Source organism: Choloepus didactylus, chromosome 8, assembly GCF_015220235.1.
Source record: "Choloepus didactylus isolate mChoDid1 chromosome 8, mChoDid1.pri, whole genome shotgun sequence".
NCBI classification, from domain to species: Eukaryota; Metazoa; Chordata; class Mammalia; order Pilosa; family Megalonychidae; genus Choloepus; species Choloepus didactylus.
This window is the reverse complement of record NC_051314.1, coordinates 6,732,100-6,753,572: the sequence shown is the minus strand read 5'-3', so window position 1 is coordinate 6,753,572 and position 21,473 is coordinate 6,732,100. Positions and strand designations below refer to the sequence as shown.

At 58.7% G+C, this 21,473-nt stretch overlaps 1 protein-coding gene across 2 annotated transcripts in view; it reads left to right on the top strand.

The window, feature by feature from the left end:
• PRR5 (proline rich 5) overlaps positions 1-11,797 on the top strand; it is a 28,538-nt gene extending 16,741 nt beyond the window's left edge. For both annotated transcript variants that reach the window (XM_037845042.1, XM_037845043.1), the window contains exons 5-8: positions 6,884-6,975; positions 7,079-7,219; positions 9,340-9,475; positions 10,841-11,797. In XM_037845042.1, coding sequence (XP_037700970.1) covers positions 6,884-6,975; positions 7,079-7,219; positions 9,340-9,475; positions 10,841-11,298 — 827 coding nt within the window. In that variant the 3' untranslated portion in view covers positions 11,299-11,797. The remainder of the gene's footprint in view (positions 1-6,883; positions 6,976-7,078; positions 7,220-9,339; positions 9,476-10,840) is intronic.
• Positions 11,798-21,473: the final 9,676 nt, after the last annotated feature.

Sequence of the window (21,473 nt, the reverse complement as noted above, 5' to 3'; positions counted from 1 at the left end):
CCTCGGAGGAGGGTAGCAGCAAGGTCCAGGAGCCCATGGGTTCCCCGGACCACGCCCTGCCCAGACGCCTCCTTCCTGGCCTGCAAGGTGCACCCATCAGGGCTCTCTGGTGTCTGGTAAACTAAGCCAAAAGGTAAGTGTTGGCAGAATCACAGCGCTCCAGTTCCCCGGCCGCTGGAGAGCCAGGCCCGGAATCGGACAGGAGCCAAGCTGGGCCAGCCCCCGGGGCTGTGCAGGGAGAGGTTCCGGAAGGGATTTCCTGTGGAGCAGAGTGCGGCCACCTGGCCTGAGGCAGGGCCCTGCCCTGTGAAAGCAGCAGTTCTGAACTATTTTGGTTCCAGGATCCCACTGTATCCTTAGAAGTGCTGAGGACCCCAAAGAGCTTCCCGTGCTGAATCAGATTGTGACCCCAGTTTGGACGTGTTCTGTGTGCATCCTGGTGGATGTGGGCACGTTGTATGTAAGAGCTCTTCAAGGTGTGACTATAGTTAAGGGGCTGCCCCAAGGACTCAGGTGGGGCTTTCAGCCGATGACTGGAGTCCCTGGTGGGCAGAGTGGAAGTCGAGGAAGAGAAGCCACAGGTAGCAGGAGAAGCTGGAAGTCAAGGGAACCGGGAGAGAGGAGAGGGAGCCACTGTGTGCAGTGCCAGGTGATGGAAAGGCCGAGGACCAAGGATCGGTGGCAGCCAGCCCCAGACGCCACAGTCTTCGGGGAGAAAGTGTCGCTTCACTGACGCCTCGACTTTGGACTTTTCCTGGCCTCAAAACTGTGAGCCAATGAATTCCTGTTTTTGAAGCCAACCCACTGTACGGTATTTGTTTACCAGCTGGGAAACTAAGACTCTTGCCTTAGAAAATCCTAGAACCCAAGAATACACAAGCAAGCATTCGACTAGCTGTCGGAGCAATAAAATAGCACATACATAGCCTCGGGAAAGCTCTGCTGTGCACTCAGGAGAGAATAAGAGTGGAAATGCAAATGGAAATCGTTCTCATCTTGTGGACCCCCTGGAAAGCCCTTGATGACACTTAGAGCACCTCGGTGTCAGAGGCAGTCCAGGGGACGGGCTCTAGAGGGAGTTTCTCGGAGTCCTGGATGGCAGCATCACGGCTCATCGGTGACATTTTGGGTGTCATAAAACCAAGATCCAGAATAGCCTCCCGTGAGCCCAGAAGGAGCTTTGTCCAGCTGGGTGAGCCTCCCAAGGAGCCGCGGAGAGGTGGCAGGTGGCCCTGGGGGAACGCAGGAAGGTGCAGGGTTGGGAGCCATGACCTGTGTGGGAGCTGCTGCCCTGGGCTGGCCTGGCGGGGTCTGGGACCAGCAGGCTGGGCGCTGTGCCCCCCACCCCGTGAGCCATAGGATCCATCATGGTGATGTCAAGTGACTTGTCCCTGATCACACTGCAGGTAGGGGTTGAGGTGGGATTCAAACCCCAGTCTGCCTGATTCCGGAGCACATGCACTTTGCCCTTTCAAGGCCCAGGAGGTCCTGGCTGGCCTCCCTGCCCGGCTCGGGCCTCAGCGGGTGGGGGACAGCCAGCTCGGCCGTGACCAGCAGGCCCTGGACCTGGCAGGGGTGTGAGGCCTGAGCCCACCGACCTCTCCCTCCCCCCACCCTGAGCCTTGGCTGACACTGCCGGGTCCCGGCACCCGAGGAGCGTGGGGACAAATGAAGTGCACACTTCCTCACCAGAGTGGATCAGCCCAGGGGGCGGTCAGATTACGGGAGGGCCCCGCGCTCACCCACGCTCTTTGCTATGGGCCTACTGTGTGTCAAGCCATGTGCCAGGTTCAGGTTCATGAACATCTGCAGCCCCAACCATGTGCAAGGCACCACCAGGAGCCCCTGTGCTGAGTGTTTTACGTCCACTCTCTGAAGGAGATGCCTTTATTGTCATACAGGGAAACTGAGGCATGGAGTGGTTAAGTCCCTTGCCCAGGCCACACTGTGTTACATGGCACAGCAGCCTGGCTCCCGAGATGCCCTCTCCACCTTCTCTTTCCTTCTCACATCCCCACTCTGACCCTGTGAAGAGGGGGGTGTTTGCCCATGCACAGAGGAGGAAACCGAGGCCTGAAGAAGGTCCCAGAATGTTCTGGATGAGTTCATGAACTCAGAGCTGCATGGCCACGTTCCGTCCTGGCAGCTGCTGCATGTGGTAGGTGGGCCAGCCAAGGCAGGAGCCGGAGAAGGGCCCCGAGCACGGCCAGTAGTGGCGGGTGGGGGGGTCACGGGCACCCAGGGGTCTGGGACCCAGCTTGGAGGAGGCAGCATCGGGCCAGGCAGGATGCGGTGAGGGTTTGGCGCCTGGCAGAGCTGCCACCCATGCCTGTCTCTTGACTCGGCACATTCTGGCACTGCCTACACCTTCCACCCCCCACAGCTCCAGTCAGGGCACTGGGCTTGCTGGAGAAGGGGAGCTTTGTGTGGCCTGGCCAAGCTCTGCCCACAGCGGTGGTGTGCGCCTGGCCTCCCAGTGGGGTGTGCTGCCCGACGGCGGGGTGCAGAGGGCAGCCCGGGGCAGCCCCACCTGGGGGCCCAGCGTTGCCCGAGGCCTCGGGAACCGGGAGGGAGTCAGAGGCTGGGGGTCCAGTTCCCATATAGCCACAGGTGCACCACTCCCCTCTCTGGCCTCCGCATCCCCATCTTAGCACTGTGGGGTTGGACGCCCCCACCCGTGCACTCAGCAAGGATTTATGGGGTGCTCACAACACGTCAGGCCCGGGGTGGCTGCAGGGACCCAGAGATGGGGGAGAGCCAGGCTCTTCCCTGGAGGGACTCACAGCCCAGTTGGGACACAGGGACCAGATGGTGACAGGACAGCCTGATAAATGACAGGGTGGAGGGCCGCCCTGGGGAGGAGAGGGTTAACCCCACCTTGCAATCAGGGAGGGCTGCCCGAAAGAGGTGACCCTTGAGGAGGGCCTCAAGACGTGGCCTGCTGAGGAGGACGTCTGGCCCACTTCAGGCCCCATGCTTGGGGACCGTGGCCACCCCACACCCTCAGGGGGCCTCAGTGCCTCCCCCCTCCTCCCCACCCAGGTTTGGGTCCCACTGACAGCCCCAGGCTTCTCCCACTTCAGGCTGCTTCCTGCAGCCATCCACATCCTCAGCCGTGACTGGAGAGGACACGGGTGGCGGCGGGGTGGCCCCAGGACCTTGCTGCCTGGCCCTCCTCTTCCAGGCTCCAGGGAGGCCTTGGGCTTCCACTCCCACGCAGAGCTTTTCCCGGGAGAGGAGCAGCCCTGAGGAAGGGTGGCTCCCTCCGGGGAAAGCCAGCCCTCTGTGGTCTCTGGCTGTTGGCCTCCAGCAGCCAGGGACTTGGGAGCTTGGAGGAAAAGGCCAGGGGTCTGCCAGCCCTGGATCCTGGGACCTGCCTTCCCTCCCAGCATCCTGCTGGGTCCGAGGGAGCCCTGCTGTGCTGAAGGCCCCCACGTGCTCACCTTTGCACTTGTGCTGGGCCCCCTGCCCTGTCCCCTAGCCCGCCTGTGGCTTTGCCACTGGCTGCTGTCCTTGCTGGGGTCTCCCCTGGCCTTGTCTCTAAGGTGCAGAGCTGCCTCAGGCCCGGTGCCGTCTGGTATCTCCAGGGCCTGTGCAGTCAGTCCCCAGCACTCACAGGCTGAAGGAAGACAGACAGACAGACACTGACCCGTTCCTGGGGCAAGGCCCGACATGGTGGGGTGGCCTTCTGCCTGGGCTGGGGGTCCGTGGAGGGTGGGCAGCTGCCATTTCCTGAATGTGGGCCAAGATGCGGCCACATGCATACGCGGCAGCCTCGTGGCAGCGGCCACCATCTCCTGGGTGCTTCTGTCGTGGGACACATTTCACGGAGGGTGACGCTGAGCTGCAGGGCATGCACCCCCTCCCAGCGCCCCCAAGCCAGGAGCAGCACCGGGCCCCGACCCAGTGTCATCCGACCCCGAGACAGCCGGTGAGCGGCCGGCTGCGGGCCTGGCTGTCCCCAGCACTCCTGCGGCCTCTGATGCCCGCGAGGCAGGTGTGGGCACCCAGGGTGCAGAGAGCTGGGCACGGAGCCGCCTGGCCATGGACGTGCCGCACACAGAGGCCGGACGGCCCCACCTTGGGCCGGGGTGTAGGGGTGGGACAGGCTGGACGGGGCTTTCCCAGGCTGCTGGCAGCCAGTCCACCCCCCAGTGCCTTCACGCCCACACAGGGTGGGGGGCAGCCCAAGGAGAGTGAGGAAGACAGAGACGAAGGCCCTTGCCGGCCTTGCATTCCCATGGAAACCTCGGGGTGGGCCCCAGGCCTGAGCTGTGCCGTGCCGGGACTCAGGCCAGCGTGCGGTTTCCATTGAGCGGGTTTTTCCCTCTTGGCCCTCAGACACCTCCAGCGCCCAGTGCTTCTCCAGCCGGAGGTCAGTGGGGCTCCCAGGTGGGGTCCCGCCCAGCAGCAGAGGCCGTGAGGGCCTGTGCCCGGGCCTGCTCGGCCCTGGGCGCCTCAGGCCTTCGTCCTGGGGTTGCCTCAGCCTCACTGTCTCCCCAGGGGCAGCTCCAGTCCACCGTGGGGCGGGTCGTGGTGCTCCCAGAGCTTGCCTGGTACCGCCTTTTTTTTTTTTCTTTTTTTTTTTTTTTTTAAGTGTTTTTATTTCTTTGAATTCCGTGTCACTGATTCAATTTTCTACAGTGTCAATTTTGCACTTCATTGCTTCTAATGCTGTCTAAATCCTGCTGTTGCATCGTTCACTTACATTCTTCACTTAACTCTTAAGCCCCCGTTTTGTCTCATTTTGTTGTTTCCGTACACGCAAGGTTTTCTTCAGTTCAAGTAAATGTTATTTAAAATGTTTTTGTTTCCTGCGATAACTCACCTTCTAAGTATTCTTTTTTTTTTTTTTCAGTTAATAGTGCTATTTTTTTATCTTCATTTTATTGAGATATATTCACATACCACGCAGTCATACAAAACAAATCGTACTTTCGATTGTTCAGAGTACCATTACATAGTGGTACATTCATCACCCAAATCAATCCCTGACACCTTCATTAGCACACACACAAAAATAACAAGAATAATAATTAGAGTGAAAAAGAGCAATTGAAGTAAAAAAGAACACTGGGTACCTTTGTCTGTTTGTTTCCTTCCCCTATTTTTCTACTCATCCATCCATAAACTAGACAAAGTGGAGTTTGGTCCTTATGGCATTCCCAATCCCATTGTCACCCCTCATAAGCTACATTTTTATACAACTGTCTTCGAGATTCTTGGGTTCTGGGTTGTAGTTTGATAGTTTCAGGTATTTACTGCTAGGTATTCCAATTCATTAGAACCTAAAAAGGGTTGTCTATATTGTGGATAAGAGTGCCCACCAGAGTGACCTCTAGGCTCCTTTTGGAATCTCTCTGCCACTGAAGCTTATTTCATTTCCTTTCACATCCCCCTTTTGGTCAAGAAGATGTTCTCCATCCCCCGATGCCAGGTCTACATTCCTCCCCGGGAGTCATATTCCACGTTGCCAGGGAGATTCACTCCCCTGGGTGTCTGATCCCACGTAGGGGGGAGGGCAGTGATTTCACCTTTCAAGTTGGCTTAGCCAGAGAGAGAGGGCCACATCTGAGCAACAAAGAGGCATTCGGGAGGAGGCTCTTAGGCACAATTATAGGGAGGCCTCACCTCTCCTTTGCAGCAACAGTCTTCCCAAGGGGTACCTCCTTTTTGTAGTTGCCAGAAAATGTCTAGAAACCACATCCTTCCCAGTGTAGCTCGGATTAGCGCCTCCACCAGGAAGCCTTCCCGCCTGACCCTCCCCACCTTCTCTTCTCTCCCCTTACACCTTGTAGGTGTCTTCAGTGCTCTGCCTGGCTATCACGGTGGCCTCCAGCCAGTGGCCATGTGGCATATCTTGTAATTGCCGTTCAGTCTCCTCCCTCCTCCTCATGGGATGGGACAGCAGCTGGCTGGGGCTTTGCCGGGTCCCAGCCATCGGGTCTGGCACAGTGCTCTGGAAATATTTGGTAGATGGGCAGAAGGACAGATAGGTGGATGGATGGGTGTGTGGCTGGATGGACTGACAGCGGCGTGGGGGTGTGGATGGCTGGTGAGTGGACTAACCAGTTGCTCACCAGGGCTGTCAGGAGGGCTGGATGAGACAAGGTCGTGAGCTGAAGGTCTCGTTGGGTGTATCTGGGGGTCTGGCGTGTGGCGAGGGAACTGAAACTGGCAGCTGGTATTTACCAGGCACTCGGCACCTCATGTGGTCCATTTTCATTTCATCCCATGGGAGGTCAGCACAGACGGGGAGGCCGGGGCACGGGGAGGTTAGGAGCCCTAAGGAGTGGCACTGGGGGTTGCCCTCTAGGGCTCGGAGCCCTCCGCCCTCCTTTTAGTCTGTAAAGCTGCTCAAAGCAGATACCATAAAATGGGTTAGCTTTTAGCGATGGGAATTTACTAGCTTACGAGCCTACAGTTTTGAGGCTGGGAAAATGTCCAAATCATGACATCGTCAAGGCGATGCTTTCTTCCTGAAGACCGGCTGCTGGTGATCCTTGGCTCTGCCAATGGCCAGGCACATGGCGGTGTCTGCTGGTGTCTCCCTTTTCCGGGTTTCCTTGCTTTAGCTTCTTGCCCCCTCCCCCGGCTTGCTCTCTTTCTGTGCTCATCCCCTTTATAAAGGACTCCAGTAAGAGGATTAAGAGCCACCCTGGGCCACGCCTTAACTGAAGTATCCTCTTGAAAAGGCCCTCCTTACAGTGGGCCCACACGCACAGGAACGGGTTAAATTTAAGAACATGGTTTTCTGGGGTACATACAGTTCCAAACCACCAGAACGCCCGGTCCCACTGGGAGGAGGTTGCTTCTGTGTCCTGGGTGATCTAGAAGCGTCTGCTGGAGCCCGACAGCGGTGACGGGCTCTCTGTGCCCACAGGACAGAAGCTGCTGGACTCGCTGGCTGAGACGTGGGACTTCTTCTTCAGCGACGTGCTGCCCATGCTGCAGGCCATCTTCTACCCAGTGCAGGTGCGAGGCCACCGCGGTGCTGCCCCGCAGAGGGGAGCTGGGTGCAGGGCTGTCAGGGAGGTGGGCAGGGGGGTGAGGATCACATGCGACGCCGTGTCTGCAGGGCAAGGAGCCCTCGGTGCGTCAGCTGGCCCTGCTGCACTTCCGGAACACCATCACCCTCAGCGTGAAGCTGGAGGACGCTCTGGCCCGCACCCACGCCCGCGTGCCGCCCGCCATCGTGCAAATGCTGCTGGTGCTACAGGTGAGTGGGGGCAGGGCGGGGCCGCAGGTGAGACCGAGGGGGCAGGGGTCGCCTCCAGGGCCAAGGGCAGGAGCCACTTGACCCCGGTGTCTGGATGCAAGGATGGACACCCCAGAGGGAGAGCCCTTGCCAAAGATTGGGGTCCGCGTGGTTTATCGAGGGGGACGTTCAGAAGCCTCTAAGCAGAAGGGGTCCAGGGAAGGAGCCAGACAAAGATGGGATTCAGGAGAAAACAAGCCTCCGCCTCATGCCAGAGGGAGCTCAAGCAGTGTGAAGGGCCCCCCAGAACACTCCTTGAGGGCCAGGGGCTGGGCTTTCGTACCCTGGGTAGGTCAGGTGCCACTGGGGCTGGGAGCCCCAACCCCACCCCACCCCCATTTCTGACCACATTTCAGGCAGCTCTGGGGAAGGGACAGCCACACTCAGCCGTCTGGGGAGAAGGCACCTGCCCAGGGCAAGGAACCCCGCAGGCCTCCAGCAGCGCCCACCGCACACTGGCCATTTCTGCACCCGGCCATTCCCCAGCCCTGTGGTGGGCAGAGCGCCCCCCAGTTGGCCGGCACAGGTCATTGCCCCAGGCCTGATAGGGGGCGGGTGCCGTCCGCTGCCCCATTTCACTGGCCAGGAAGAAGAGTCCACACTTGCCCAGAGCAGACAAGGCCACGGGGTCCGATTTGTTGTTCTGAATTGCCCTCCTCTGCAAAAATCCTTTTAAAATTAGGGTCTGTGAGTTGGCCCTGGGGACAGGTAGCCGGGGAAGGTACCACCGGTGACGAGTGTGGAGTTTGAAGGGCTGGGGGCGGGGGCAGGTGGTTGTCCTGACATTCGAGGACCAAACTCGGGCCGCCGGGTCTGATTTGGTGGCGCTTAGAGGGATTTTAGGTGGAGTCACAGCCGAGGGGCCTCGATTTTACCTGGGGGGTGGGTGTGGGGATGAGTGTGGAGGAAGCAGATGTCAGGTTTTGGGGCTGGAATTTGGGTGCCCCCTGCAGCCCCCGCTGCCCTCAGACCCTGGCTCCACAGTCACGGCTGTGCCCCCAGGGTCCCCCCCTCAGCTCCATTCTCTGGGGGTCACTGTCTGGAGTCCTGACCTCGCTTAACAGCCACGCAGCTCCCCAGCCCCAGGCCTCCCCAAGCCATGGGGAGGAGGGACAGGACTTCAGGAGGAAGGTTGAGGAACAAAGTGACGCCATGTCTACAAAACACCTGCACGGCACGGCCGATGGGAGCTGGGCCCTGGTTTCCTTGGCTGTCACCTCACTTTGGGCAGAGACTGTTCCAGGGAGAGGAGGGACCCTCTTTGGGGCTTTTGGGGAGACCTTCTCAAGGAACCCACAGAATCCCGCCACCGAGCTGAGTGCAGACTGGGGCTCAGGAGACCCCGGGGAAGTGCTGGGGGGCCCCCCTCCCCTGGGTCCCACACCCCCACCTGCCGAGGCCCGGGTGGGTGCCGAGAATCTGTCGTCCCCCCGTTTAACTTCTGCCCCAGTGCGTCTTTCCCCTGATGGAGGAGCGCTGTCTTCCACCCATTCATTTGTTCATCCATCATTCATTCACCCAGCAAGCACTCAGCGGGAACCCTGAGTGGGGTTGCAGGGGAGGGGCTGGGGGCATGGCGCTGGGTGGACGGGAGCTTTGCCCTGGGGAGCACGCCCCGGGCCGTCCCGCTGGCCGCCTCTGCAGGACAAGCAGGTGAGCGCAGGGGCTCCAGGCCATGTCCCCGACCCTCGCTGGGCGAGAAAGCCAAAGTCGCCAGGGTCAGCCGGCGTCTCCCGCGGGGCTGCTCAGAGCCTGTGGAAGCCAGGGCTCGGGGGCCTCCCCAGGGCAGAGCGCGGAGTCCCCACCCCATCCGGCCCGGGCCCTTTCCCACAGGCCGTCGGGGTCCCCCAGAACCACAAAGGCTGCTGGGCATGGGTGTTGGAGCAGGGGAGTGACCCAGAGCCCGTGGGCTCTGAGAGACACTGGGAAGGGGGGATCAGGATGCCAGGGGGTCACAGTGGGACCATCAGGGGGGCCAAGACCCCGTGGGAATGGAGAGGAGGTTCGTGGTGGTCTCGGAGCTGGGCCAGGGGGCCTGGTGAGGGGGGCTGAGATGCTGACCCTCCCTCCCTCCCTCACAGGGGGTGCACGAGTCACGGGGCGTGAGCGAGGACTACCTGCGGCTGGAGGCGCTCGTCCAGAAGGTGGTGTCGCCCTACCTGGGCACCTACGGGCTCTCGTCCAGCGAGGGGCCCCCCACACACCCCTGTATCCTGGGTAGGTGTCGCACCCCACCCCACCCCGCCCCAGGCTGTCCAGTGGGTCTGCAGCAACCAGCCAGCACTGCTCATTCGGGGGATGGCCCCTTCAGTTCATCCTCTGAGCACCTGCTGAGTGCCCACCCTGCCGTGGGAGAAGGCTGCCTGCCCCCTCCTGGGGGTCTGACGGGAGGCAGCCAATGAGCACACGGTCCCCAGATGATCCCCTGGAATGGTTTGTGGCAGGACAAGTTCCCCAGGTGACACAGGTGACCGCCGAGCTGAAGGGCGAGGGGCATCCTGGGGAGAGGACGGCCGGTGCTAAGTTGGGGGGCTGAAGCCTGTCAGTGAATGGATGGGCAGCCTCATCCAGAGGGGCGCCTGGGTACCCACACGTCTGCCCGCGGGGCCTATCAGCTCAGGAACGGCCCGGCAGCCCAAGGAGAGCTCTGTGTCACCCAGCCCAGCCCCGTGTGTCCCCCATGCAGGACCCCAGCCCCAGCAAGGAGGGCGCCGGACCCCTCCTCCCAGCCTAGGAGAGCCCCGAGCTGCTCGCCACGCTGCGCCTGCCACCTGGCGGCCACTTCCGGAACTGCAGGGCCTGAGCCGGGCCCCCTCTTCTGCCCTCAGCCCTCCACCCCGGGGCCCAGGAGGCCGTTCCCGACAGGCCACGGTCCTTCCCTGCTCTGCCTTCCAGGGCTCCTACCACACCCAGAATTCCACAGGCCTCACTCGTTGTAAATGGGTGGCCCCAAGTCACCTGCCTGCTCTCCTTGCAGCTCCTGACACTGACTCACCTGTGTGGGCCCCTCCCCCCATGAGGCCAGGGGTCGTGCCTGCCTCCAGTGAGCACTAATATTTGCCGACTTCCACAGGTGGGGAAACCGAGGCATGGTGTGGTTTGATAACCTTCCCAGGGTCACACAGGTGGTAACTGGCAGGGAGGCGTGAGCCCAGGCCATGGGCTTGGGGCTCTCGCACTGACCACTGCCCTGATCACCCCCCGTCCAGGCTGAGACAGAAGGGACTTGTTCAGGGCCACATGGGGCCAGAGCTGGGCCGAAACTGTCCCCTGTCCCCCCTCCTTCCCTCTCCTAGTGCCACCCCCCCACACACACCAAGCTTCCCCAGCAGGTGCTGAGGGGACTCCACATTAGGGGGCCTTTAGGGCCTTTCCTGGGGGGCTTGGCCTTCCTGCTGAGCTGGGTGCATGGAAGTGCTTGACAGCATCCGGCCACAGGAAGCTCCTGGAACACGCAGGGGCCCTGGGGTTGCTGAGGGCGCAGGAGCAAACCTCCCAGTGGCCCGCGGCAGAGGCAGCCAGGCCCCCAGGCCCCAGGGCTGACGCCCCTTCTCTCCCTCTCTCCCCACCCCCACCCTGCAGAGAAGCGTCTCCTGCGCCGCTCCCGCGTGGGGGACACCCTCACCAAGAACCCCGTGGTGCGCTCCAAGAGCTACAACACGCCACTGCTGAACCCCGTGGAGGAGCACGAGGCCGAGGCCGTGGCCGCCGGGGGCCCGGGCATCCGCAGGCACTCCGTCTCCGAGATGACGTCCTGCCCCGAGGCCCCGGGTCCGGGCCCCACCGTGGCCTTCAGAACCGCCCCAGCCCCCCACTCGGGGCCGTGGTCTGACAGACTGTATCCCCCTGCCCAGCCCACCGAGCCGGGCCCAGGTGCGGCCCACGGCTCCCCGGCCACCCCCAGCCCTGAGAACCTGGTGGACCAGATCCTGGGGTCGGCGGACTCGGGCTCTGAAGGTATCTTCATTGACTTTGGCCGGGGCAACGGCTCAGGCGCAGCCGAGTTCGTGGGGCCTGGGGGCCGGCAGAGCGTGGTGTGAGGGGCAGCGGCTGACCCAGCAGAGTGTGGTGTGAGGGGCAGCGGCAGCCCCGGCCTCCTCACAGCCCCGCGTGTGCGTGTCGGAATGTGCGGGAGACTTTTTTACTCTGTCCTGCCCTGGTGGTCTTGCCACCGGGCTTGCTCACTTTGGCATCCCCAACTGTCTGTTGGACCAGCCCCCCCAGGCCCCTGCCTGGCCAGGCCCACAGCACAACTCCGTCCTCGGGCAGCCGGGTTGGCAGCACCTCACACGGCGTGTCCCACGCGCACGGCCAGCCTCACATGCAGGGGTCAGTGGGCCACTGTCCACCCCGCTGTCCACTCCAAGGCTGACCTTCTCGCAGAGGCCGTGGGTCCAGCCCGGCCGGGGTGGCGTCTGCATCAGATTTACCTCCCCCTCACCTCAGGCGCAGAGTGGCCTCTTGTATGTCTGTTCAGAATCTTTTGCCAGGGGTGGCTGTGGGGATGCGGAGAGGGGGCAATAAATCTTGTCTGCTCCACCCCTGAGCTTGTGACTACCATGCCGGGGGCCCCTGTCCTTGGGCAGGCCTGGCCAGGAGTTGGGGGTTCCAGCCTTGGGCCTCCTGTTCCGGTCTCTCTCTGTCCCACCTGGCAGAAGGGCCCGGGGATTGCCGGAGAGCTGGGGGGCCCCTCAGGTTGCTGGGATTCTTGGGGGGCTGGCCCCTGGCTTGACCCCTGCTCTTTGGGCCCCGAAGCAATTTCCCACCTGGTAGAGCAGACCCGTGGGGGGCTGGGAGGAGCCGGAGGCAGGAGATGCTGCCGGGTCCCTCTTGCACTGGAGGACAGGAGGCGGCCTGCCAAAGGCCGCCCGTCTGCCACCTTGAGTGCCCCCCACCCCATCCCCAGTGGGTGGTGATGGCCCTCGGTGGGGCAGAACCTCTCCCAGGCGTCCTCTGGGCAGATGCCTGCCCCCTGCCCCATGGGGGGCTGGACTCTGGAAGCCCATGGGCTGTAGGTGGCTGACCTCACCCCAGGAAACAGTCCAGGAGGAGGGTGAAGGCCGGAATGTTCTTCAGAGCCGGCAGGGTCACCTCAAGCCATCCTGTTGGAGGCGGGCGCTGGGCCCGGGCAGCTTCTCTGGCACACTCGGCACCTCCTTTAAAGGGCCAAGGGTCGGTGTGGCCTTTGGGGGTGGGTGAGAGGGGTGTGTGGAGTTTCTTCTGGGCTGGTGGGGGTCTGCACCTGATCGAGTTCCCCACCGCCCACCCAGCCCTCCTGAGCACGCTGCTCTCTGTGGTGTCTGTTCTGCTGGACGTGGGGAAGGCGTGTTCTCCAAGCACGTGAAAGAATGCACACGGGGCCCCAGGTCAGTGGCCAATGCAGGGAGGTGGGTGAGCCCTGCGTGTCCTCGAGGGGGCTGGCTGGAGAGCGTGGTTTCACCCCGATTCTGCCCAGCATGGGGGTGTTTGGGGAGGGAGCTGTGGACCAGGAGAGGGCACCATTTCTGTGGTGTGACAGCTCGGTGCTTGGAGGTGCTCCGAAAACCGGGGCTCCCAGCCCAGCCCCGTAGCTGGCAAAGCAGGTCAGCCTCAGTCTCGGGATGAGGGCTGGGGGCTGCCGCCAAGGCAGGAGGCCCGTGAGGTCTCCACGCCGCCCCCCTTGCTCCCAGCTCCCTCCTGGAACCCAGGATAAGCATGGGGGGTGGGGTGGGGGGTGCATGGAGCGGCCCTTGGCAGGGTCCTGGACCAGGCAAAGGCAGGAGATGCAGCCAGGGGCTTGTGTTCTGGGCTCTTCGGCCGTTTGCGGGGGTCAGGGGCTCCATCGCAGGGGTCTGGGAGCCCCCTTCCAGCACCTCCGCCCCTGTGGGCTGCTGAGCCAGGTCTGATCCCAGGAGACCCCGATGGCACCTGCCTGCTCCAGGGCTCTGAGATGCAGGCATGGGGCCCATTTTCTGTGGTGGTCCCTATGCTCCTTGACTAATCCAGTGGGGTGGGACAGGAGGGGCCCAGAGAGCAGCCAGCCTGTGCCCTTGAGTGCCTGTGGGGGGTGGGGGCTGGGCCTGGGTCCTGGGCTCGGGGCAGCTCAACTGAGGAAGAGAGAAGTTGCTCTAGCTGGGGCTGCACCCCCAAAGGAGCAGCTCCAAGGGTGGGCTGCAGAGTGTGTATGTGCACGTGTGTGTGTCTGTATTACACCCAGCCGTGTCCTGAAAAGTGTTTGCAGTGATCTCTACCAGAACATCTTACTTTAAAATGGTGAGTTATAGTAGAGAAAGATCAGGTCTGGGGGAAATATAAATATATTAGAAGACCAAGATTTGGGGGTAGGCAGTGGGGCAGATAGAATGCTAGGGGGCCCAGCGAGCCGGGAGCTCGGCCTGTGCTCCGTGGCTGCCACGGTGAGATGTGGTCAGTTACGGGACCTTCAGACAGGGAGGTGCCTGAGTTTCCGCCAAGACCGAGGCGCGTGGTCTCAGCGTGGGGGTTCTGTCAGATGGGCTCAGGGGTCCTGTACTCGCTGGTTGGGGGGAAATGCACTGGGAGAGGGGCAGCCCCCAGCTGAGGACTGGGAAGAGGGGTTGGGGGCTCCGGGTGGGGACGCTGGGGCGCATCGGGCAGGGGAGGCAGTGTGCCCAAGGTCACGCAGGTGGAGCCAAGTTCAACGCTGGCAGCCTGGCCCCCGAGGCACCTGCTCTCCACTACCTCCCTGAAGATGAGAGTGGCCGCCCCACGGGGTTGTCGTGAGCTGAACTGCGGCTCCCACAGTCACCTGAGGTGTTGAGGATGCGCTGGCCCAGCTCCATGTCAGCTCTCGGGCTTCTGGTGGCTGCGGGCGTGCCTTGGCCGTGCCTTGGCTTGGAGATGCATTGCTCCAACCTCTTTTTCCTTTCACATGGCCTTGTCCCCTAGGCGTCTGTCTCCAATAAAGACACTCTTACAGGATTTAGGACCCATCCTAATCTAGTTTGAGCCCATCTCAATCCTTACCTCCATGACATCTGCAAAGACCCTGTATCCAAATAAGGTCCCATTCCAAGGTTCCAGGTGGACGTGGATTTTGAGGTGTCGCTATTCACCCCAGTACCCTGAGGCTCAGAGAAGGTGGCCCCTCGTTCAAGGTCACCCTGTTGACAAATACAGCAGCCAGGAGTCAACCCCAGGTCCATATTAGCCTCCCGTCAACTGCCCCCCGTCCCGTTGTCTGACCGTGGTTCCATGGCTCTCGGCTCCTGCCTCCCAGGACCAGCTCCACTCGTATTGAGGAAGAAGCCCCCCAAGCCCCCCAGCTCTAGCCCCTGTCCCCTCCCTCCCAGGACATTTTCCCGACTATTCTGGGTGAAGGTAGCCTTTGCAAGGGGAGAAGGTGACATTGGGTACTGCGTTTTATTGCACCCCCTTCAAGGACAGAGCCAGGGCATCCAAGCTGTGACCCTGACTCTGTCACCACCTTGCTGTGTGACATCGGGCAAGTCACGCCATCCTCACTTTCCCTACCTGGCAAGGGCCTTTCCAGATGATTCTGGGCCTGGCAATATTTCTTTGCTTGTGTTTGCACAATGGACTCACACACAGAGCGGGGCCTGCAGGATTGTAAACTCCTAGATCCCAGGCGTCCCCGATGAGGAGCTCTGTGCGGATAGCCATGTAGCTGGCAGACGTGGACTTAATGGTTTTTGACCTGCAGGTGATAATGACTTAATAATATACTGATGGTTTTACCCCCAAGTACCCCCTCTTCATTGACTGATGTTTGCAGAGAGCTCAGAACTGCTCTAACAGGCTGTAAAAAGCTATAAAAATGTAAAATACCATCGACATCGTCTGCAAGAAGAATTTCTCATGCTGACATTTCTCTCTTCACTGTGAGGATTTATGTCAGCCTGTGTTTGGCGGGGGTGAGGGCCCAGGGTGGCATAAAACATGAGGATGTGGGATCAGGCAGAGCTCTTATTTGCAAACAGCCAAAGCAGATTCTCGCTGATGAAGCGGAGGAGTTTTATATTAAAGGATGCTGGGGAGTTGTTAGGGTTGTCAGGCGTGAGGTTTAGCTTCTAGAACGATGTGCCAGGCCACCCCACAGAATGAGTCTGACGGGAAAGCAGCCACAGCTACAGCCACTTTACGGGGTGCCCCACCGCACAGGGATTCTCCTGCTGTATAGGGATGCCCGTGCGACTCTGGGATACTCCTGCAGCACAGGGATGCTCCCAACTGCCCTGGGCCAAACCCGCAACTGCCACCAGCACTGATGCCAGTTGTGCCCCAGGTATCTGACCTTGCAGCTACCGTGGCTGCCCTCCCCAGCACGGTGATTCCAGGACAGCCTCCCTTCTCAGTGTGTAGGTCGGGATGGTGGAGCTTCAGTGATTGTCTGGGCTCTGGCTGGGAAGGAGGCTGGGTATACCAGTTGTCCAGCCACCTTGGCATGGGGAAATCCATAAGGTGGGAATTCCACCTCTGGCATCAAACATGGCATCAAGAACAGGACCTGATCAGTTGCAAATCCAAAGGGTTTGAATAACTAGTCCCAGAAGACATTGTGGCACATGCACGTGGATTTGACTCCATTTGCAGTCAGGACCAACAGCCAAATGCATCAGCTCTGCAGCAGGGGACCTGACAGGAGGGCGGGCGTCTGGGAAGCTACCTGGAGCCCCCGGCTTAGCCACACAGTGGTTAGAGAAGCCCCTGAATTCTCCAGGAATCAGGGTCCTTGCCCATAAGGGGAGAGGGTTAGAAAGATCGAGATTGTCTACATCCCTTCTAGCTCAACCCGGCTGTCACCTCCACAAGTGAGCGGGAAAATTTTGGTTTCATGGTTTTAATGAGGTTAAAAACAGGCCAAGTCTTAGATCAAGCAGCTGGCTGGGAGAGTTAATTTGGGAGAAATAAATGGGAAGCCTAGGGCCTTGGAATGCAGATCTTTATTTCCCCTTCCTTCAAGCTCTCCACCCCCCATCCCCCACCCCACCCCACCCCCGTGGGTATTAATATAGAATTTGCTGCTTGGGGGAAGCACCAACTCTCTGGCTTCATAAACATTTGTAAGAGCAAATTTAATAAAGGCTGGAATACCATTCAGATGTAATTCCTTCATTTTGCATTATTATTCTTTCTTTTCTATTGCAAAGCATTTGAAATGCAAGGAGTTATTGTTATAGCAACAAAAGAAAATGACTAACTGGTTGATTACTGATTAGGCCTGCTTGGGGGAAAACAGAAGAAAGAACCTAAAAGGGAGCCAGCCTCAGCTTTCCTGTTCTTTTGTTTCTTTTTTCTTTTATTATGAATAGCATAACACACCTGCCTTCTTTGCCTCACAATCATTCTGTATTATCGCTTTATTGTATGTATTTTAATAACACTAAGCTATGGTTGTGGAATTTGTATGAGAGTTTCACAAAACACAGATGCAAGGAGAGTTGTATCCCCTCATGTCTCTTAATAGCAGGAAATTATGCTGCCAGCCGTCGCCTGAGTAGGGAGGTGTTTTCTATTACTTATGACCAAAGTAGTTTTTTGAGACAGAAAACCAACAAATTGTCCTTCTTTCATGAGGGACTGATCTTACAGTGATAATAAGAAAAGATGTTTACATTTCATAAAAGGAAAAGAGAGACACAAAGCAGTCGGTAAACAATCGAGGGTGTGTGTGTGTGTGCATGCATGCATGTCTGCATCCATGTGTGTGCATGCATGTCTGTGCATGCATGTGCATGCCTCTGTGCACGCATGAGTGTGTGTGCAAGTGCAGGTGTGTGTGTCTGCATGTGTGTTGCTGAAATAAGGCATCCCCTTGACTTCCTTGTCATGTTTTGAACAGGAAGTGTTTCGGCCTCGTCATAGGCCTCATTCCTGATCTATCCAGAGGCTCAGATACGTGAGTTAGAATTGAGGTAGCCCCAAGGGTCCCTTCCACTTTCCCAGCAACCTCAAATCCTTTGGGATCTAGAAAGGTATGAATTAGTAATATGCAAACTGGGCTGTGTTTGTTGAACAGGCCCAAGGCCAGCCTGGTTACAAATTCTTTGGACAATAAAGGGCAGCTGCTTGGGTGATGAGGGAATGAAGCCAAGGTCACTCATTCATTCAACAAACGTTGATTGGGTGCCTCCTATGTGCCAGCGCAGGACGGCCTGACGGGCCTGACCTTTGTGGAATGACAACAACTGATGTTTGGGGCCGGCTACGGGTTCCTCTTCGTCCTAACGTGTATTAATGTATTTCAAGGTTCTCATGAGTGAAACTGGTGAGAAGCCTCCTGAGTTGGTCTCACCGGCTCTGGGGAGGGTAAAGCCTTGACCCTTCTAACTCCCACCCTACGGTGGTTACGTGACTCTGGCTAAGCCAATCAGAAGCCTTCCCTGGGATTTTGTTCCCTGCTGGGGCCTTCAGGAGAGTAACTGTGCCCCAGTTAAAAGGTGTAAGGATAGTTTTGGGGGGCGATGCTTTTGGTCACAAGAAAGAGAAAACTCAACTCAAACTATCTTAAACAGTAAGAGAATTTATTGGGGCATTTAACTGGGAAGTCCAGAAGTAGGGCAGGCTTCAGGGCTGGCTTGACCTAGGGGCTCTGCAGTGTGACCAAGGACCCTGTTCCTCGTCATCTCCACCTGCCACAGGGTCAGCTTCATCCTAGGCCTGGATGTCCTCGTGACCACAGGATGGATGCCTGGGGCCCGCAGTGCACCAAGCTTCCTCATCTAGGTTGGGAGAGAGAGGGAGACGGCAGGACTTTCTCTTCCCACAACCATCAGGGTGGAGTCCAGCAGTCCTGGGCTAGCCTGCACCTGCTTTGATTGATTTGGATCCAGTTACCTCCGGAACCTGAACCAGCCACTGGGGCAGGGCGTGTGATCGTGTGACCGGCCTCTGCCACTCAGAACCTTCCTGCTAGAGGTAGCATGGGGTGCAACCCCTGACTGGCCTGGCTGCTGCACACTGGCTACTGGGGACCACAAAGAACTACCCCCCCCATACCCATGTGACCCCAAAGCTGCCAGCAGCCATGTAACTCTCTATGCAAGGTGGCCTGGGACTGTGGGGCTCCCCTGCCCCCCAAAGAGCAGGAAGGTGAGGAGGGAGTAGGACATAACATACCCTGGGTGTTCTCCCTGCGGTCCCTGGCCCCCTCCTACCCTGGGACTCCTCCCTGCTGATGGCCCCCCGGCCCCCAGCAGCCTTAAAATCACTCTCACTTTTGGGCTTAAGCTAGTTCCTGTGGGCTTGACCTCTTCTGGAGGTCGGTGAGCCTGACCTGGGACCCAGGAAGCCTGCTCAGTGACCCTGTGCCATCCTGCCTCTCGGGCCTCAGTTTCCCCATCCATAAGAGGGAATTTAGGACATAGTTGTGCATGTTGATGTACAGTTTTGCTGTCCATACACATCAGGCATCAGAGGGATGTTGGAAATACGAGGCCTGTGGGAAGTCAAAGGGGCCCCAAAGGTTGAGGGATCCTCTGCGTCCCCTTTAGTCGTGTTCCGAAAGGCCAGGGATTCTCCACCCCTCCAGCGCCACCCCCAGATGATAATAAAGACAATAACGGTCACTTCTGAAGGTGGCTGCGGGCAGCAACCAGCCTGGGTCCATGGGGAGGGTCTCGGGCTTAGCCATTTTTACGATGGTCAAGAGGTTATAAATAACATTGTTTAAAATGTTTCCTGAGTTAAAGGTATCAATTTGCTAAATTGAAGGACAATTTCTGTAGCCAGCTTTAGTTCATCTCCATGTTTTTAACACTCGGAAGCTCCTAAGGTGGGCATGTCCAGGATGCTTTTCACACATCATCTCCCTGAATCCTCTCGGAGCATTCCCAGCTGGTGCTACAGCTGCACAATCTGGGGCCACACACCAGAAACGGGGGGCATCCCGCAGCAGCCAGTGCTAACTGAGCTGGCCAGACGCTGCTTCAGGCGCGTGGCCTCGGCTGTGACCGAAACAAAGCTCCCTGCCCTGGTGGAGCAAACCCAATGATACAAAGATGAAATAGTTGAATAACCTGTGAGATGGTGTGGTGGTTTGGAGCTGTAGGTACCCCAGAAAAGCTATGTTCTTTTAATCCATTCCTGTGGGTGCAGACCTCTTGTAGTTGAGACCTTTTGATTAGGTTATTGCAATTGAGATGTGACCTACTATATTCAAGGTGGGTCTGAATCCCCTCACTGGAGTCCTTTATAAGAGGATAAAGGACACACAGGAAAAGCCAAGAGCTCAGAGAAGCCCCAGAGAAGCTGAGAGACAAGGACACTCACAGAAGCTGATAGGGGAAACCTCTGGAGCCAGAAGCTGATAACAATGAAATCTGGGAGAGAAGGACCAGCAGATGCCGGCCAGTGCCTTCCAAGGTGACAGAGGTGTCCTTGGATGCTGGCGGCCTGTCCTCAGAGTATCATCGTGTTGATGCCTTAATTTGGCTTTAGAATTGTGAATTGTAAGCTAATAAATCCCCACTGTAAAAGCCACCCCATTTCTGGTATACTGCTTTTCGTCAGCTTTTGCAAACCCAAACAGATGGTAAGGAGTGCCAGAGAAAGGAGGGAGGCTGAGGAGGGGTTGGGGAGGGCTGGGGGGTGGGGAAGGAGGTGCTGAGACAGTAGGGGGAGCGGCCAGGTGGCTGGGGTGCCCTTGCTGAGAAGGTGTCAGGCAGGAGAAAGGCAATGCAAAGGCCCTGGGGCAGCGGAGGTGTTCCTGGGATGCTGCATGGACAATGCGGAGGCCAGCGTGGCTGAGGGGAGGGAGGGCACGTGGTCAGGGGTACCAGGGGCTGGGGCGCACCTTGAGGGCCTGTGCGGAGCACAGAAGGAAGGATGTGGGCTTTTTCTCTGAGCGAGGTGAGACAGGAGCCACTGGAGGGGTTTGAGCAGGGGCAGGGCAGGATCCTCACAAAAGCATTTCGCTGGAAGGGGCCAGGGCACAAGCAAGCAGGCCAGGGAGGGGGCCGCTGCACTAAGCCACGTGAGGGGTACTGGTGGCTTGGACCATTTGGGGCTGTGGGGTGGGGGCACCAAGACTCATTCTGAGGAAACAAGCATCAGGGCTTTCTGATAGACCAGATATGGGGTGTGAGGGAAAGAGAGGAGTCAAGGGTGACTCCAAGGGTTTGGGGCGGCCAGAGGGGGAATGAAGTGCTGGCTGCACTGGACTTGATGTCAGCCTGGGTCTGGGCCACCTCTGGGATTGCCTGGCACCCATCCTTGCTGGGTTCTGAGCCCTCTGTGGGGAGCCCCCTCCACCTGCCCCCCACTCAGAGGCCCCTTTGAGAGCTTTTGCGGAATGAACGTTGTTCTGGTTTGCTAATGCTGCTGCTCTGCAAAACACCAGAGATGGGTTGGCTTTCATAAAGGGGGTTTATCTGGTTACAAAGTTACAGTCTGAGGGCCATGAAAATGTCCAAATGAAGGCCTCAATACAAGTATACCTTCACCAAAGGAAGGCCAACGGTAGGGATCTGGAAAACCTGTTAGCTGGGAAGGCACGTGGCTGGTGTCTACTGATCCTGGGTTGTGCTCCAGCTCCTCTCTCAGCTCCTGTGCATTCTTCAAAATGTTGCTCTTGGGGTGTTTGTCCTCTTTTAGCTTCTCCAGAGCAAAGTGTCAGCACAAGTCTGTTTTCAATGGCCATCTCCAAAATGTCTCTCTTGGCTGTAGCACCGAGCTCCTTCTGTCTGGGCTCTTATAGGACTCCAGTGATTCAATTAAGACCCACACTAAATGGGCGGGGCCACACCTCCATGGAAATTATCCAATCAGAGTTATCACCTACAGTTGGGTGGGTCACATCTCCATGGAAACAACTTAATCCAATGATTCCAACCTAATCAGCACTAAAACAACTGACCCCATAAGACTGCATTAAAGGACATGGTGTTTTGGGGAACATACATCCAAACCGGCCCAAACGTCTCCTCTCAACTCAGCACACTTCACCCCTCCCTCTTCCCTTGGGCACATCTCTAAAATGGGGTAATGGATCAGCAAGGAAGGTGCCTGCCCCAGGCGTGGGAGCCGTCGGAAGGAGGGGCGCTGTCCAGGCGAGAACCGGGGGGCCTGGGGTGCACAGTGCGAGGGGCCTCTCAGCTCGCAGCTCCGCCCCATCTCCCCCCACGAGACGGAGCCGCAGCGCCGGCCGGGCCCTGTCCTCGGGAGTCCGGGCGAGCGCCGCGAGGGACGTCCCCTGCTCTCGGGAAGTCGCGCCCGCGGGGAGCAGGGCGGGCGGGGG